Source organism: Canis aureus, chromosome 32 (assembly GCF_053574225.1).
Source record: "Canis aureus isolate CA01 chromosome 32, VMU_Caureus_v.1.0, whole genome shotgun sequence".
Lineage (NCBI taxonomy): Eukaryota > Metazoa > Chordata > Mammalia > Carnivora > Canidae > Canis > Canis aureus.
This window is the reverse complement of record NC_135642.1, coordinates 32,135,832-32,154,032: the sequence shown is the minus strand read 5'-3', so window position 1 is coordinate 32,154,032 and position 18,201 is coordinate 32,135,832. Positions and strand designations below refer to the sequence as shown.

The window sequence follows — 18,201 nt, the reverse complement described above, 5'->3', positions numbered from 1 at the left end:
TCTTTGGTTGAGAGTCAAAAGTATAACCCAGCTTTGGTGGAAAGGACTTCAAGAGAGATGCAAATATGGGACTTGGGGTACACAGGCAAGGAGACCCCAAGCCTTGTCTGAGAGGAGAGGGAGGGCATTCCAGAGGAATGACATTTCTGCCAAGTCTTACCAGAGGAGTCTGCTACATACAAAAGGTAGGGAAGGGGTTCCAAGAAGTGGAATAGAGTCCAAGTATAAGGTGGTGGGCCGGGGATCCCTGGGTGGCTCAGTGGTTTAGCACCTGCTTTTGGCCCAGGGCGTGATCCTGGAGTCCCGGGATCAAGTCCCACATCAGGCTCCCTGAATGGAGCCTGCTTCTCTCTCTGCCTGTGTCTCTGCCTCTCTCTCTCTCGGTGTCTCTCATGAATAAATAAAATCTTTAAAAAAAAAAAAAAAAGGTGGTGGACCTGAGCCAGACACTTCTAGAGAAGCACGGAATGGCAGAAGATGAGCCAGGAGGGGAGGCCGAACCTATATCATGAAGGGCTTCTCTAGGAATGGTGTAGTCCATAGAGGTCTATACCCTAGAACCCTCGCTTCTGATCTAAGTTGGGGAAGACAAGAGACTGGAAGAAGTAGGAATAATCTGTTGCTCATCTGACTCTGAGAGCAATAAGAATTTAGAGAGGTGGGAGAGGTCACTGTGCAGGGGGAGGCAGGGGGAGAGTTGGGGAGAGTTGGAGCTAGTGGGACAGTGGCTCTGTCCCTTGAAGAGCTAAGGACATATTGGTTCAGAAGACCTGTATTTGAGACCTGGTTCCAGGGCTTGTGAAAAGCCCTCAAGCTGATTGTTTAAATTCTGAGTTTCAGGTCCTTTACTGGAAACTTGATAGCATCAGAAGGTTCTAGTATATACATCAACTGAGACCATACCTGGCCAAGAGCTCCACAAAAGAGGAGATGATGATCAGGATGATGAAGATGATGATAAGGTCAATGATGACTATGATGAAGGAAAATGCAACCCATCTTCACCACCATCATCATCATTGTTACCATCACTGTTGATTGCTGAGAGGTATTCCAGTTGAGGAGACAAAATAAGGAGAAGTGAATACAGGAAGGGTGAGTATAGTGAACAGAAGAGGGGCTGTTGAGAGCAGTGGGAATGAGGCTGAGCTGTCCGATGAAGAGACTTGAAATCATGAGGAAAATGGTGGGATGCAGAGTATACAATGACATATGTGAGAAGATTGTCCTGGGAGCTCTCTGAGAGATAGTTTGCAGTTGGGGCAGAGACTAGAGGCCACAGGGGCAATTAGGAAATGTTAGATGCAGTCTTCAATCAGAGCTCCATGTTGCAAGCAGGTGCTAACTACAATATGAGTTGAGGGAACATATTACTGTAGCCTGTGTGTGATGTGGTTGCTTAGTTTGGGACTATAATTTCCATCAAAGTATCAACATAGACTCCAGGCTAGATTTTTCTAGGTTTCTTTATTAGGGATATAGCTGCTGCCAAATATCTCCATCATACTATGGGGGCTCTGATAGTCAAATGAGGACTGAGCTATGAGCTCATTCACTCAGTATAAACTGACTGGGCTTATTTATTTATTTATTTATTTAGACAGAGAGAGAGAGAGAGAGAGAGAGAGAGAGAGAGAGAGAGAGGGGCAGAGACACAGGCAGAGGGAGAAGCAGGCTCCACACAGGGAGCCCAATGTGGGACTCGATCCCGGGTCTCCAGGATCACACCCTGGACTGAAGGCGGCGCTAAATCGCTGAGCCACTAGGGCTACCCTGATTGGGCATCTTCTAAGTGTCCAATAATGTGCTGGGAGATTTCATATGAGCTGTGGCCTAACTGCTAACACACCAGGATGCCAGAACTGGAGGGCAGCATAGGACACCACCTGCCAGTCTGAAGACAATGAGAAAGATTAAGAACAAAGGGGTCAATTTTTGTGGATTTCAAATTTAGTTAGTTCAAAGAACTTGCCTTTATTCTGGGATTATAGCCTTTCTACTTTTTTTTTGAGGGGGGATGTTAACATGACCTTTCTTATACGAAATAGTAGTGATGCACACAGCAGGATTTTTTTGTTTCTTTAACCTCCTTCCCTGGTCAAAAAAGAAGAAAAAACTACCATCACCACCAACACCAAACAACCCAAACAAAGAAGCAAACAAAGAAAAGGTAGTGGGTCACAAAATCCCCAAGACTGAGAACCACTAACATCACTGAATAGTTCAGAGAGCTTTGTCCAAGGTCACCTGGAAACCTGATTACTTCATATTAACCTATCACTTCCCAAACTTCCTGTGCCTAAACACAGAGAGAGAATTCCAGGAAGAACCCCACAGCTGGAGCACCAAAAGTGGCATATATTATGTCCAACTTAGAGTCAACTTTGGGTACACTCATTTTTTCTGCCAGTCACTCTATGCCTTTGAGAATTTCTGACAATGATGCTAACAGTCTATCAATGTTGAAACAAGTTAACCCAAACTCAGGAAATGCCCAATTTCTAACATGTCACTGCTTAGGGGCTCAAAGGCCCCGGAATATCACTTAATACAGAATATGCAGCAATGGGCAGGTTGTGGTAGGCTCAACGAAGGGAGAATGGGGAAGAGGCACTGAGTAGAAACTTAAGTGTAGGTCTGGGTAGACAGGAGTTTAGGGGTACCAATAAAACCCTGGCATTCTGTATGCTCTGCAGAATGCACGATCTTTCCTTTGTTCTTGGCCTCTGTGGCTCCTGTCATTGGCAGTTACTAATTATTGCTCTCAGGTAATGCCAGACTTCTCTCCCAGCCCTTCCAAAAGAATCACGTGTGTCCTGGGCTGAGTCAGAGCGCAGCTGTCACACCACTGACATCAGACAGTACAAGAGCTGCTTTCTTTACTGAAAATCCCTCTTGATATGCAAGGTTCAGCGACTATCAAAAAAAAAGACTTCAAGAATCTGACTTCCATATTCCAGGGATTTATGGAACTCTTCCCTATCATTAGTCATTTGGAAAAATACCTTCTCCTAGGAAGAAAAGTTGTCATTTGAATTTCTAATTTGCATTGAGAAAACTTGAGCTCCATTAATTTAATATCCTTGGTAGACATATGGCTTAACTTTCAAAGCGCTGGTATTCTGAAAACCAAACAAACCTACTGAAACTTACCCAAAGGCCTTTAGAAAGTGGGAAACTTCACTCATTTTCTGCCAAACTGTCCATATTTGAGGCACAAGAAGCCCACAGCAGGAATTACTAGAGTGATTTGACAAGGCATGCCTGGGGTCTCTAAAGGAACCCCCGGCATCCCTGCCCAGCTTGTGACTCTCAGTCTGAAAATGCGTAATGTTTAAGGGAAATTATCCTAATTATAGTTTCAGGCTATCACCTCTTTATGGAGATATGAACCAACCAATCTACTCTAAATTATCAATTAAAGACCACTTATTATCCTGAAAGCCATAATAATGCATTCACAATCTGACAATGGACATTTCAAAACACAAAAATCTGAAATTCTTGGCTGTGCTATCACAGAATGGAAATTAGATGTTGATGAACAATTGTTAATTTTAATGACTATCAAACTGACATGACTAGCAAAAGATTCCTTGGGGGAAAGAGCAGGAGATATTCTCCAGTCACACTTCTCTACTCCTCCAACTCAACCAAGCAGTCATTAGAGGAGAAATGATTCTCATGCTATCTCCTATGCCCATTGCTGGCAAGAGTTCACAATGGGCTTTCACATGTACTACCATCAGTGCTTTCTACATCTGGCTCCCAAAACCATGTGGAAATTTAAAAGATCTAGAGATTCCTAGGCTCAACTCCACAGAAATGTCAATTTATTGGCCTGGGGTAGGGCCTAGGAACAGCATGATTCCAAAGTAGCCATTCCAAAGACCAGCCCTTGGGAATCCCTTCATTATTTCCCTTTGTAATCTGTTTTTGTGAAAAAAAAGAAGGGAGGTAAATACCTATCTTCATTTTATAAGGGAAGGAACCCATGATACTTTCTCCATCTCCAGTATTTTTCCCCCACGTAAAACGAAGGCAGGGGGAGAGTGGTTTACAAAAGTAATGAATGAATAATCAAGAATGAATAACATGTTGGACGGAGGACAGGATGTGTGTAAAATGACTGGAACCCTCAGGAAAAGAGGAGGGTCACTAGCATCTGCTTTGACTGATCATTCCTGAAAGAAAAGCACCTGGGGAGCACGTGTGAGGGAAACCGAGGAGGAATTGGGGCCAAGAGGTGAAGGTAAGCATCTGGGCACCCAGGCCTACCTTGCTCATGGCCTCTGCAATGGCGTCGACCATGCCTCCCACCAGCCCCACTTCACTGGCGGCTTCATTCAGTGTCACCATGATGTCATCTACAGCCTCCTTCATGAGCTGGGCAGCCTCTGTGATGGCATCGTGGGTGTGCTGAGCCTAAGAAGGTAAAGGAGAAAAAGGACAGTGAGAGGTTTCCATAAGCTGAAGAAAATGGTGCTCACTCTCCTCAGAGATAACTGCATTTCTTTTAAGTATAACCATAAAAAGTATCATATAAAACTATATCCCCATTTTGGAGCACAATAGTGATTTTAGAATTTTCCTTTTCTTCCGTTGGTACATTTGTTTGCAAAATCACTACAAAACAGAAAGGGAGAAAAAGGACATCTTTTTACAGTCAAAAGGAAAAATAAAATTGTAGTATCAAACAGCATCTTCTGCAGGGCCAGTTTTATGTTACTCTGCTCAGGATGGTAGGAAGAGAATGCCACTGATTCCCAATGACACGAGCTTACAGGTTTAATTAAAAAAAAAATCCTAATATAAAGGAAAAACATGTTCACAACAAATGTACTTCTTGTCAAAGCTGCCTAACACACTAGATTTCTTCCCACAAATTAGGTTGATTATGTAAATGCAGCGACATAGAGAAGAAATCTGCAGAAAAATGAATATGGGCTTTGGAATTATGTCACAGGTTACACTGCCATGAGGTTGGAGGGACAAGTGAGCAAAGTTCTCCAGGGTCAGATGTTCTGCAGGCAGTCTCACGAGCGCTCACAAGCTCTCCCTGACTATAACTCGGACATGTTCCAACACCTGCTGGAATTCCACATGTGTGGCAAGCACAGGAGAAGTGCTGGGTAAATGAATGAATGAAAAGATGAAATAGTGAAGGTGCCAGGCTCCCTGAAAAACATCTCCAGTGGTAGCAAGATGCAGGAGAAGGAGCCAAAGTCCTGCCACCAGAAAAGTTGGGTTCTAGCTCTGGATCCACCTCTTACTAGCTAAGTGGTCCTGAGTGTGGTTTCCTCAGCACAATGGGAATTATCATAACTGTGCTTGCAGCAGAATTCTCCTGAGATGCTATGGATGAATGTATGGTGTATTTATAATCTGAGCAGTCTAGTAGTAGGTGCTTGAGCCTAGGGAAGCTGGACCTAATGTCAGTGAGTCAGCATCAGGATCACACTGCTCCAGGCTCTGGGGACCCTCACGCAGTGGCCATGGCTGTCCTGAAGAGGCTGTGTGAGCCACAGGAACGGGCCCTGTGTGGAACTGAAAGCCATGGCAAACCAGAGGTCTTTCAAAATGACATCTGATGAGACATGAAATATGCAGATTGTGGATGGTGACCTCGAGGCAACTGTGTCAGGATGCAAATGCTAATTATTGACCATTACAAACAAAATTAATTGAGAAGTTAACAGTGACACATAGCCTTGAGGAAGAAAGATCCCTTGACTCTTTTCTTACCTATGATGGGAAGTCCCTCACTGGACCTCTTTCTTCCACCCCCTTCCTCGGCACAGTCCAGGCTTCCATCCAGTGGCCCCCTCATGGCTCTGACCTCTCACCCTCGGCCTGCAGGACCTGGGTCTATTCTGTTTGCCTTCTCTGTTTGCCCCATGCAAATCCTAGCCCTCTTTCAAGGCCTGGCCTAAATACCACCTCCTCGGGTGACTTTGTCCTCATGCTGTCACTGGCCTTCCTTTGGATTCCTACCGCCTTGAGAACCAACTCTAGAGTCATAGAGTCATCGGAGGTGAAGGCCTCAGAAGGATGCGGGGAAAGTGAGGTTCAGTTCTGGAACATGATATAGCTTCTGCTTGGCTCTCTCTCAGGACAGCTGCTTGTGAAGTCCTTGGCCTCTGTGTAAGGAGGCTGGCTGTCTCGAGGCTGTGTGCTGGGCAGACCGCACGGTAAGACCACACAGAGGTACAAAGGGCTGCCCACGGAGCCCCAGGTCCTGAACGCCTCAGTGATTTTAAGTCAGACACAGACCTGGGAGCGAGTGAACGTCAGGTCACTCAAGCCCCAGCTATCACCTGGAAGCAGTGGCAGGAGGAACTCTGAGGGAGAACCACCTCGCTGGGCTCAGTGGGTCTGTAGATCCACCAGAGATCATTCTAAGATGGTGTTGTTTTACGTCACTAAGTTTTAGGATGGCTTGTTTGCAGCAACAGCTAAATATGACAGCCCCTAAGAAGGGCTCCTAAGCCAGCCTTGGGGTCAGAGAAGACTCCTCAGAGGAGGTGTCCTGCCTGAAGAGGAGATCTGGAGGAAGAATCCAGCATCTGGTAGAGTTGGCAGGGTGAAGAGAGGAGGAAAGGGAGAGGGTGCTGGGCAGAGGACACAGCCTGTACAAAGGTCCAGAGGCAGAAAGGATGCGGACTGTGACGATGAGCTGAGAAACGTACTGTGTGCAAAGTGTTGGGCATGGTGCCTGGCACACAGCTCCTGCCCCCTTGCATTATCTCTCAATGAAGCCAGCCCCCTCTCCAACAAGACTGCGTGCTCCTTGCCACCAGTGGGCTTTCCTTCCCTCCAGAAGCAGTGTTCACAGGAAATGAAGGGTTTGATCAAGTCACCAGGTGGGGCTCATGTAAAGGGTGAAACATTCCCTTTTCACAGGTATTCACAGGTAATTTTTCTTTCTTTTCTTCTCTCTTTTTTTACAAGGATGGATAACCTTCACGGGCTGTTGGTGCAAAATTCTCCTCTGGAGAGGTTGTGTAGAAATAAATGGAACCATCTGTTTTGATGCTGCCAAACAGGCATGGATCACAAGAGCTGAGGGCAGAGACAGGGCTTGTGGGGGAGTCAGAACAGGGCCTGGGCCTCCCTCCCTGCCTTCAAGCCCTCAGCTGGCCTCACTCAGGCTGTAGTGACCTGCTCCAGCTCTTCGGACTAGACCAAGAATCCTCGACCATATCCAGGTGAATGCTGGCAGGAGGCCCAGGGCTAGTGTGTACTTTATACATTGCAAGAGTCAGCTGTGGGCCCAATGTGACTGTCAATCCAGTTGCAAAATCTATGTTCTTATGTCTTGGGTCAAGTATTTTAGCATTTGACTGACAATGCTTCCTCCTGAGTGACAGGCAGGGAACCAGGAACAACAATAAATATCAGAGCCAGGAATAGCAGGAAGGACAGACAGCTGCTACCCTTCCCAAGGGCCTCCTCTGCGTCAGGTACTGTGTTCATCACCGTTGTGCACATCCTCTTCATCCTCACAGCCCACCAGAAGGCGAGAGTTGGCTAACAGCTCTGCCAGGGACCCCTCTGATGATCACAGTCTGAAAATGGGAGCTTAAGCACTAAAGCTTTTGGATCTGGTGGACAACCAGTGCCACTGACTGGCTGGCCATCTGCTGAACTGATGCCACTGGTCAAAAGGAAACTGAGCAGATGGCCAGATCAGGCCAAATTTATCAGCACTACTGAAGAAGCAACCTCAACATAGGGAATACGGCATCTACCAAGGGAAGTTTCAGCCTTTCCCCCCCAAATGGGGGTACTTTTAAACAGAGTGATGGCACCTACATGCCATGTGGCAAAGGCAAAAGGGGCTGCAGGACTAGCTACCACTCCCGAAGTTGGCTGCGCCCCCCCGCATTCAGTGCCTTCCTCTGCCTCTCAGCATCAACCCAGCCTCTAGCTCTCTTGGCTCCATCTGCCATTGTGCGCTCCATTCTCACCCATGAACTTGTTGCCAGCCATGGTCCCAAATCTGCTCAGGACCTAGCCTGTATATGACTTCCAGCACCTGGTAGCTGCTGCCACATGAGCCCAACCCTGGAAGCTTACCCAGGTTGGAATAGTGAAATATTGGATGATCTTTGTTGTAGGTTCCTAGGAGGGAGCCTTTAAGTGCTTAGCATTTCCCAAGTGATCAAGGACTGCCTCTGCTATTATTCACGGTGGGTGCCCTGAACCACACATTAGTTTAGGCTAAGAAAGTGACTCCTGGTGGCTTATGGGCAGTTTCAGGACGGGAGCTGGCCATGCTGGACAGACCAACCATGTGATTAGAGGGTTGTGGCTTTGAGCAAAATAGTATCAGCCTGACCTCTGGGGACCTCAGGGGACCTCACGGGGCTGTAAACTGAATCACTGATCATGAGACTAAATTCAATCAATCATGCCTACATAATGAAATCCAAATAAAATTCTGGGCGGCAAAGTTGCAGTGAGCTTCCCCAGTTGGTGATGCATAGCATTAAGCGGAGACGGTGACACATCCTTGGGACATGTTTAGGACTCTCATAGACCTTGCCTTCTGCATGTCTCTTCTTTTGGCTGGTCTGTAGCCTTTACAATAACATGGTGAAAGGAGAGCAATTTCTCAAGTTCTGGGAGTCATTCTAGCACATCATTGAACCTGAGGAGGTAGAGAGAACCTCTTGAATTTGGAGTCACCTGGTCAGAGGGAGGATGGCCTGGGAACTCTGGAGCTTATGATTGGTGCCTGAAGTGAGGGCAATGCCTTTAACCTGGGAAATCTAACCTAACGCCAGAATTGCACTGCCCCAGGTACTGCCCCCCCTCTCACCCCCCTCGCAGTGGCCACAGCTGTCCTGACACTCCTCGGGGGAGACGACCCTTCCAAAGTCCTGCGAAATTACACCTTCACTTTGGTAGATAGAAGGTAAGGAGGCAAAGGGAAGGGAAGGTAAATGGCAACTCTTTTGACTGACTAGCTGAAAAAAAAGAATTCTAAAGGGGAGGCTGTGTGAGCCACATGAACTGACTCAGTCTGTGGCACTGAAGAGCCATGGGAATCAAGAAAAGGCCTTCCATACGACTTCTGATGAGATGTGCATTGGTCAGATCTTGGGTGGTTGTCTTGAGTATGTCAGGAAGGCACAGCTCACGCTCTCAGGGATGTGATGGAGGAAACTGGTAATTTAGGTTGATTGCTGATTTCATGGTACAGAGAAGGTAAAACATAAAATGTGCAGATTGCTTTATTTTGATGATGGAAGTCTGAAAGGTGACATTTCCTGCACATTACCCTCTAGAGAGAGCACCTCACACAAATATTGATGAGAAAGGTAAAATTGGAAGGTGTGTATTTCTCTAAATTCCACTTCAATAAGATGATCACTGGTGGCACAAAAATGTCAGCAATTCTATATATCCATATTAAAGCCAAGTGCACATTTTCGGGGAGAAGTGAGTGCTGCTTGCCAAGTGTCTGCTATCCTATATGGGCTGAGCTGCTATCCTATATGGGCTGAGGAAGGTACAAGAGGCAAGTTCTGGGGGTGGCAGCATTAAACCACAACACTGCTCTCTTGACTCCCTGGAAAATGTAAAGGACACTTTCTCCACACCGGGGCAATCCAAACCTACAAAAAACACATCCTTGCTCTTGGCTGTCCCAGAAACAATGACCTGCCCATCTGCTTGTGTAGCCTGCTCTCCCTTCCCTCTGCATATTTAAGTCACAGATCCTTAAAGGGTCAGCTGAGAGTCTGTGAAGCCTCCTCCCATTACCCCAAGCCTCTCCCAGGACCACTTCCTCCAACTCCAATGGCAAATCTCACCTCTACCCCACAGCCGCATCCAAATCACACATGCCGGCCACCTGAGCACACTAGTTTCAGACACCCAAAGACACAGTAGGCGCTCAATTAAGGCCTGCTTAAAAGCCCAACAGCCATCTGGGAAGTAGACTCAGAAGGCTCAACAATGAGGTCGTTATTTTAGATTCTGGAGGGGCTCCTTGTTACTGCTCCTCACAGCACAACCCAGGAGAAAAATCAAACTCGGTTCTTTTTTGGAAACATGTCTGAAGTCTACCTCCAAGGGAGCCTTATTTCTGGATTATAGTGCTTCAACTACAAAGCCCAGTAGAGCAGACACAGACATCACAGCAATTTGGAAAATGGGAGAAGGCTACAGGGGGCTGGGGGACACACGTCAATGTGAGCAGAAGGGAAACAAAGGCAACCAATAATTAGAACTGCCCAACAGCGCACAGGGCTGTATAGCTGCTGCAGGAGAAGAAGGAGGGGCCCTTTAAGGAGGATGTAAGAAGGAACTGAGTGGGATAGGGCTGAGTGTGGAAGGGAGGTCTCGGGGGTTATAGAATGAGCATAGGTCTCGGGGGCTCAGTGGGGTGAGGGTTAGGCTATGCAGCAAATGCCTTGTAATCATTGGACTCATTAACACCAGACTCTGGGGCTGTCACTTTTTTCTTTTTTTAAAAAATACCTACTGTGTCAGGCACATTATCTCAGTCAATCTCTATAACGACCCCTGAGAGGTATTCATTATTAACCCCACTGTTTAGATGAGGAAGCAACGAAATGAAGTAATTTGCTAGCAAGAGACAGAACTGGGATTTGAGTCCAATTACGTGGATTCCAAAGCTTATCCTCTTTTCTACCACATCAGAGCCAGCGATGATCATTTAACTGTATATTCTTTGCAAACAGTGACACACAGCATCTAACACATACATACACCTAAGACCTAGCAAGTAACCCCTAGGAAATGTTTGCCCAAAGAATAGTACCCATGGTGACGGAGTCTATGCAATAAGCCTCTTAGGAAAGGACCTAAAAACCCGCTTGTAGTGTCCCAGGCATCCCTTGTGAGGAGCCTGTCAGGGTCTGCGGACAGAGCGCAGGTGGAATGCTGGATGCCAGGGAGGGAAGACACACACATATCTGTCCTGCCTTCCCTCATCATGTCTCAGCCTGTCTCCAATACCTCAGGTCAGTCACGGACAACTGGCCCACTCTCGTGTTCTGCCCCCACTTCCAAGCAGAGGATGTCCTCTAAAGCTTATGGTGCGGGCTGCACATGCTCCCAAACCACGAGTTTCTTGGTATAAAACAGAGCTCCACAAGGAGCTCTGACCTTGTGGTCTAAGCAGATGTGCTAATAGTTAAACAAAACAAAACAAGACAAACAAACAAAAAACCCAGAGAACTCCTAATCTGGATTATTCTGCAGGGAATGAAATCCTCTTGGGTCAGGGTGGAGGAGCTATGTGGCACTGATTCTCAGAAAAAAAGAGACCCTTGAACTGGATCCAGAAGGCAAGTCCTGGCTCCCCCAGTGTGGGGCAGGTGCAAAGTGGGCTGGGCCTACTCGGGCACCTATCTCTCAGCTGTCAGCCAAAAGGGCACTCTCGTTCTTGCTGATCAACCTCCCCATTTCAGCAACAAGGCTTCTTTCTTTCCGGGACACTGAGAACAACCTGAGGGCACTGGCTGGCTCTCAATATTTTTAGCATCCCAAGTTAGGCTCTTAAGAGCTGCCAGATACTTGGCTGGAAAAACTGAACACAGAAAATGCAAGTCTAAGACATCATTCATGCCACTACCAGAATGGTTGTTTCTCAGCCCTGGATGGGTTGCCGCACTGCTGACAGTAAAGCCCACACTCCTTAAGAATGTGGGAGAGGAGATCTGTCACAACACAGCCCTATCTACCCCCCCACCTGCTGTCCCCACTCTGCATGCTCCACACACATTGGATGGCGCGTTGTTCTCTAAAGATACCGCAATCCTCTTACGACCCCATGTATACCTCTGTATATGCTGTTCCTCCTCGCTGGCATGCCTCAAGCTACCCTTATGTGCCAAGTAACTTCCTTTTCTGAGACTGACTAGTCACAGGTCACCTCTTCCCTGTAACTTTGCTTGACCTCCCTCCAGCCCTTGCTTCGGGCAGTGGGCCAGTGTTTCCATAGGGTGCAGGTTCAGTCCTGACTCCACATCCACCTGTCCTGCGATGTGCAACAACTTACCTAAGCAGTCGCAGTTCTCATATCTGTGCACTGGGAACCTCCTTATATCATGGGAGTTTTAGGAGATTAAATATCAAGAGGATATAAGGTATGAGAGGTGGTGCAGAACCAGGACTCAGTAACTTTGAGCTCTCAAATTACTATTTTGTGATTCTGGTTCTTAATCTAGAGTCTTCTCTGCTGTACCACGTTATTGATGTGTAGACCTGAGAGCTGCAACAAAGCATGCTAAAAAGAATACGTACATAATAGGGATTCCTATTGCTTATAGGCAAGTATCCTGCACAGATTGTTCCAGTCCGTGTTCCCGCAATGTAGTCTGCTCAGGTGAGGACCCAGGGAGTTTAGATGGACTATGTGGAGGCACTTGCTACAAAGAATAAATAGCAGGAGGAGCCTCAAACCTCCTCTCAAGGTATCAGAACCCTGGGGGAACTTAAAGCACAGAGGGCTTCAATAAGGGAAACCATCACTCTGACACAAGTATCATCCCCAAGAGAAAATGGCATGCTGTCACCATCTTCGGCCACTTCAAGTAGCTGGGTGACACATCAGGCTGAGGAAATGTTCTACCTGCAAACTCGGAAGGGAGATTTTCATATTAAACTGCTGATCCAAGACAAGAGAAACACACACCATGGGTGGCCTTACACCATGCTTTGCTTTGAACTTGGGTACCAGGAAAGGAAATGATATTCACTGGAAAACAACTGAGCTTTGCTCTGCACAGGCTGGGTGTCAATGCTGAGCAAGGTGCCTGGCAGGTATGAATTTTCATTCCTGCAATAACGACACAATGTTTTTCTTTCCCAAGGACGCTTGCCTCCAGATTCTGTCATGGAAAAGATTACAAAAAGGCTTCATTATGTCTATGTCTTGACTTTCTTCTTAGAGATCCCCAGGAAGGCCAATCAAATATTATTTCCCACCTTTTGAGTGGGAAGTTACATATGGTCACCAAGAACTAGAGGATTTTCCTTGGAGGAAACTCAACATTGAGGAATATTTGATGACCCCTCAGTGGCCCTTGGTGAGTCCCTGGGATCCTCAACTGTACCTTGGGGTTTCCACCACCTTCTTTGGCTGCGTACAACATCTGCAGGGCAGATTCTGCCAACGTCTTGGTCTGGTCCAGCACTGTCATCTGCTGCTGATGATCCAGGATCTTGGAGGCGACTCCAACGGCTGCTAAGATCAGGGGCTCAAAGTAGCTCGCCAGCTGTGTCACCTTTCAAGACAAAAAAGCCACAGATGTATCATGTAAATACATGTATCTCCTTTAGGAGCCCCACCGGTGGGGAGGGGACTGAGAAAGGAATGGAATGACACACAGCGGAGAGGCAGACCTGCTAAAGTTTACTCTGCTTTACTCACTGGCTAAAATTTACTTTTGTTTTTTTCTATTACTTAATCCACAATCATGAGTTATTGCCATCATGTTATACATGAGACCCTCAGACCTTATTCATCACTCAATCTTACTTTATTTATTTAATTTATTTTTAAAGATTTTATTTATTTATTCATCAGAGACACAGGCAGAGGGAGAAACCGGCTCCATGCAGGGAGCCCGACGTGGAACTCGATTCCGGGTCTCCAGGATCACACCCTGGGCCGAAGGTGGCACTAAACTGCTGAGCCACCCTGGCTGCCCTCAATCTTACTTTTAGAAGTACTTGCTCATTATTATTATTATTATTTTTTATAAATGGATTTTTAAAAAATTTTATTTATTTATGATAGTCATAGAGAGAGAGGGGCAGAGATACAGGCAGAGGGAAAAGCAGGCTCCATGCACCGGGAGCCCGACGTGGGATTCGATCCCGGGTCTCCAGGATCGCGCCCTGGGCCAAAGGCAGGCGCTAAACCGTTGCGCCACCCAGGGATCCCAGTACTTGCTCATTAATGAACTCTTGCTCGGATTTTACTTCCTCTGGGGAGACCTTCGTCTCACCTCTCATCATGGCAGAAATGTTACAAAATTTGTTCTGTGATCCAGAGTTGGGTGTGAGAGCTCTACAAACTTTAACTTCATAAAAACAGTAAAGCTTTTGAAAGAAACAAAGATAATCATCTTATGAATGCAGAAGGAAGGGGGATGGGGATGGGCAGGGGAACAGGGCAATAGAGAGAAGAAGCCTGAGAGCAGAGGCTTTCAAGAAAGCCAATCCAACTGCCTTCTGCCCTGAGCATGTTGACCTGACGCGGATTTGCAATAAAAACAAAAATGATTTCACATCAGTCTAGATGTTCCGTTCATGACTGGTCCAGCCCAGGAGAAGAAAAAAGTCTATCCAGATGGCTCACCACTGTTCTCACTTAGGCCTCCCCAGCAGGTGACAACATGGTTACCTCTGTGCTCACCGGAGCCCACCAGCTGGGTGCTGCAGGGCCACATGTCACACACATATACTGGGTACATCTCACACGCCAGGCTTTCTGCTAGAAGCTTACCATGCTTCATCTAATCCCCACATTCTAAGAGGTACATACAAATGAAGAGCCTGAGGCTTAGGTGGGTGAAAGAACTTTTTCAACCCCAAGCAGCCAAGATGTGGAGCGGTGACAAGAAGCAGATGTCCTCATCCACAGCCCAGGCTCCTGCCTTCTCTTCCACTGGCCACTACTTCTCATTCTCAGTCCAGCTCCACTATGGTTATAATATTGGGTTTTACAAACGTTTATTATTTGTTTGTTTTTTTGTTGTTCTGTATTCAAAATAAAGTCCAAGAATAATACAATAATACCCATTTACCTAGCATCTAGAATGTCAGATTTTAACGTTTTGCTATATTTGCTTCAGATACCACCATCCAATCCCACTCAGATAAGACACAATGACCCTGATCACACTTTTCTATTCTACTCCTATGTGTGCCAATTACTAATTGCTTAATTATTTCCATCAAGCGTATTTAAGTTCAAGCCTTTGGCCAGCAATTTCCCTTAATGCTTCTCATCGTGTGGAGGAAGAATTAACGTGATGGGGCCATAGGCAGGAAGGCCACTTCACATGAGCTGTGCGGTCAGTGGGTCAGAAATGAAGCAGGGGGCAGGAGTCTGTGGGGCTGGTGGTGGTTGGGACAAAGTGGGAGTCCAAAATATTAAAGTTCATTAGAGCTAACAATGAGACAGACCATCAGCCAGCAATAAACGTACGTTTACTCTTTTATCCTCGAATATAGTTTTCTTACAGATAGTTTCAAAGCACTTGAGCATGGCTATTGCTGGCCTTTACGGTGCTTTGGATGAATTTTATTTTAGTTTTTAAAGATTTTATTTTTTTATTTATTCATGAGAGACAGAGAGAGAGAGAGAGAGAGCGAGAGGCAGAGAGAGAAGCAGGCTCCATGCCAGGAGCCTGACATAGGACTCGATCCCAGGTCTCCAGGATCATGTCCTGGGCCGAAAGCAGGTGCTAGACCATTGAGTCACCCAGGCTGCCCACTTTGTATGAATTTTAAAGGGGCTCCCTATGCCTGGGGCAGACATGATTGATGTCAAAGCACATGACTTGGCTGGATTTTGGCCTTGGTCTCTGCTTTGGCCAAACACCTTTGTGTAAGACCCAGCCTGCACAACTGCAGGTATCAGCCCTTACACATCTGCCTTGGATCTCACCCTGTTTCCCTGGAAGGGTATTAGTGTCGCCACCAAAGGGAACCACAGTGCACTGATGGGTTATAAGGGCTCAGGATGGGTACTGTATGTATTAAAGGAGTTAAGACATTTAATGCATTAGAACCTTACATATTTTCTAGATTTGTTTTTTCTCCCAAAGGTTTAATTAATTAATTTAGAGAGAGAGAGTGCGCACAAGTGGGGGAGAAGTGAGAGGGAGAGAGAATCTTAAACAGATTCTGCTCTGAGCATGGCACCTGAGGTGGGGCTCAATCTCATGACCCTGAGATCATGACCCGAGCTGAAATCAAGGGTCAGATGCTTAACCGACTGAGCCACTCAGGAGCCCCTCTGGATTCATTTTTTAATTTTAAAAGTACATTTCACCAATGCAACCATAAAATGTCAAGGGCTGCTGTGTGCTGAGAATAATCAAACACAGCTAAGCTGGTGCCCTCATGGAGACATTATGGCTGGGTGATGGAGAGAGAAAGCTCTAGTTTCAGAGCCACTGGATTTGAATCCCATCTGCCAATTCCTTAATGAGAAGTCTTAGGCAATCTGCTTCCTATTACCAAACTTCAGTTTCCTTCTCCACAAAATGGGGATTAATAATAGCACTAAGACCCATAAGATTGTCAGAAGGATTAAATTAGCATACATAAGAGTGGTTGGCACAATGCCTGCCATGCAGTAGGCACTCAATAAATGCCAGGTGTTACTATTCTTCATGTATTATGGGCAAAAGTTTTTGAAAGGATGTGCTTTTTCCTCTATTTAGGGGGCTTAGCAAAGACTATAACAACTTCTATTTCCTAAACATGAAAGAATAGGAAATATCCTTACCTGGGTTAGCACAGAAGTTTAACACAGAATTTTGAGTAAGTGGTACCTGATCTTGTTTCCCTAGGCCTAGGGTGGCAGAAAGGGTTGAGTGGTAGCCCCCCTAAAAAGATATGTCTGTGTCCAAATCCCTGGAACCTGTGAATATGATCCTATTGGGAAATAAAGGTCTTTGCAATGTATTTGAGGCTCTCAAAATGAGATCATCTTGGATTACTTGGGTGGGCCCTAAATCTGTTAAGAAGTATCCTAGTAAGAGACAGAGGAAGGGAAGACAAACAGAAAAGCAGGAGACAATGTGACCACAGAGGCAGAGACTGGCATGATAATAGTGAAAGAACAGTAAGGGCCACCAGAAGTTAGAAGAGCAAAGAATGGATTCTCCCATAGAGCCTCCAGAAAGAGTCGGGCTCTGCCAACACCCTGTTTTTAGACTTCTGAGAGAGATTCCATTTCTGTTGGTGCCAGGCACCCAGTTTATAGTAACTTGCTATAGCTGCTCTAAATAACTAATACATGTGGTCTGAGAATTTGCATTTATCAGTTCCAGGTGATCTCTGGGCCCCCACCTGAGTGTTGTAATAAAGAAATGGACCAGGTAGGTATCAACTCTCAGTCCAGGGTTCTTCTGGATGGAGGGGCAGAGGCTTCCTTTGTCCAGAACTCTCTTTTAGAAAGTGAGACTGGTTTAGCCAAAGGGCCAAGAGTAAATTTGTAACTCACGTGACACAAATATCTTATTTTTCTTTTGATGCCACCCATTGACATAGGAATTAATCTTCCATACTAACTCCATATGGACAGGGACAAGGATTGTTACTCTAGAAATCTAGATATATTTTCTTACAAAATGCTTACTGGAAACAAAAGTAACTGCTGAAATGAAGTCTGGCTACTCTGGCAGACTCAGTTCCCAACAGCAGGCACATGGGCAATGCTCCAGCCCACCTGCTGGGAGAGCTCTGACCTTCAGGCCAGCCCCCACATTCTCTAAACCTCTTCGTACAGGTGGACAAGCCCTCCTCTCTCATTATAAAGGAACTCAGCTGAGAAATGAAATTTGCCACACTTGAAAGCATACAGACACACTGGTCATTTTAAATCTCAAAAACCTTTCCTTCGAACCAGCAGGAAGCTTAGTAGGCCCTTCAGCTGTTCCACAATGTGAAAAAGCAAGAACATTGATTTTCTAAAATCAATACCTGCTGAAAAGATTTTGGTTACTCGGTTTTCTTGATATGCACATCAATACTGATGTCTGCACTGATAAATGTTAGGAAACCCTGAAGGCGGTTAAAAATCCAATTATTTGCCCTCCCTCTATTGAGCACAGGCTGCTAGACAAGTCAACTAGCCTTGAAGGATTTGTAAAGTGAACCCCAAAACAGGTAAAATATTATTCAGTACTTCTACAATGTGGGTATGAGCTCACAGTTGAAGGGTTCCTCTGGAGTGGCCCGGGAGGCCTGGTTATCTAGAGTGCAGTTTGCAAGTTTGCTTTGCTCCTTTATATGTGAAAACAGACACTGTTAGAAACCATGGAAGAACAATGTACCCCTAAACATGTGAGAATGAGGTCAGCCAGCCAGGGACAAAAGATGGAAGACAGCAGACTAGCAATGTCAACGTTCATTTCTGGCTTATTCAGTGAAGGTCAAGGGCAGCAGATGTCTTGTCTTGGAAAATCTGACTATAACCAG

General features: G+C 46.0%; 1 protein-coding gene across 5 annotated transcripts in view; it reads right to left on the bottom strand.

The window, feature by feature from the left end:
- Positions 1-18,201, bottom strand: part of TLN2 (talin 2) — a 426,778-nt gene that overhangs the window by 62,522 nt on the left and 346,055 nt on the right. For all 5 annotated transcript variants that reach the window (XM_077881335.1, XM_077881341.1, XM_077881336.1 and 2 more), the window contains 2 exons: positions 13,095-13,265; positions 4,279-4,425 (listed from right to left, as the gene is read on the bottom strand). In XM_077881335.1, coding sequence (XP_077737461.1) covers positions 4,279-4,425; positions 13,095-13,265 — 318 coding nt within the window. The remainder of the gene's footprint in view (positions 1-4,278; positions 4,426-13,094; positions 13,266-18,201) is intronic.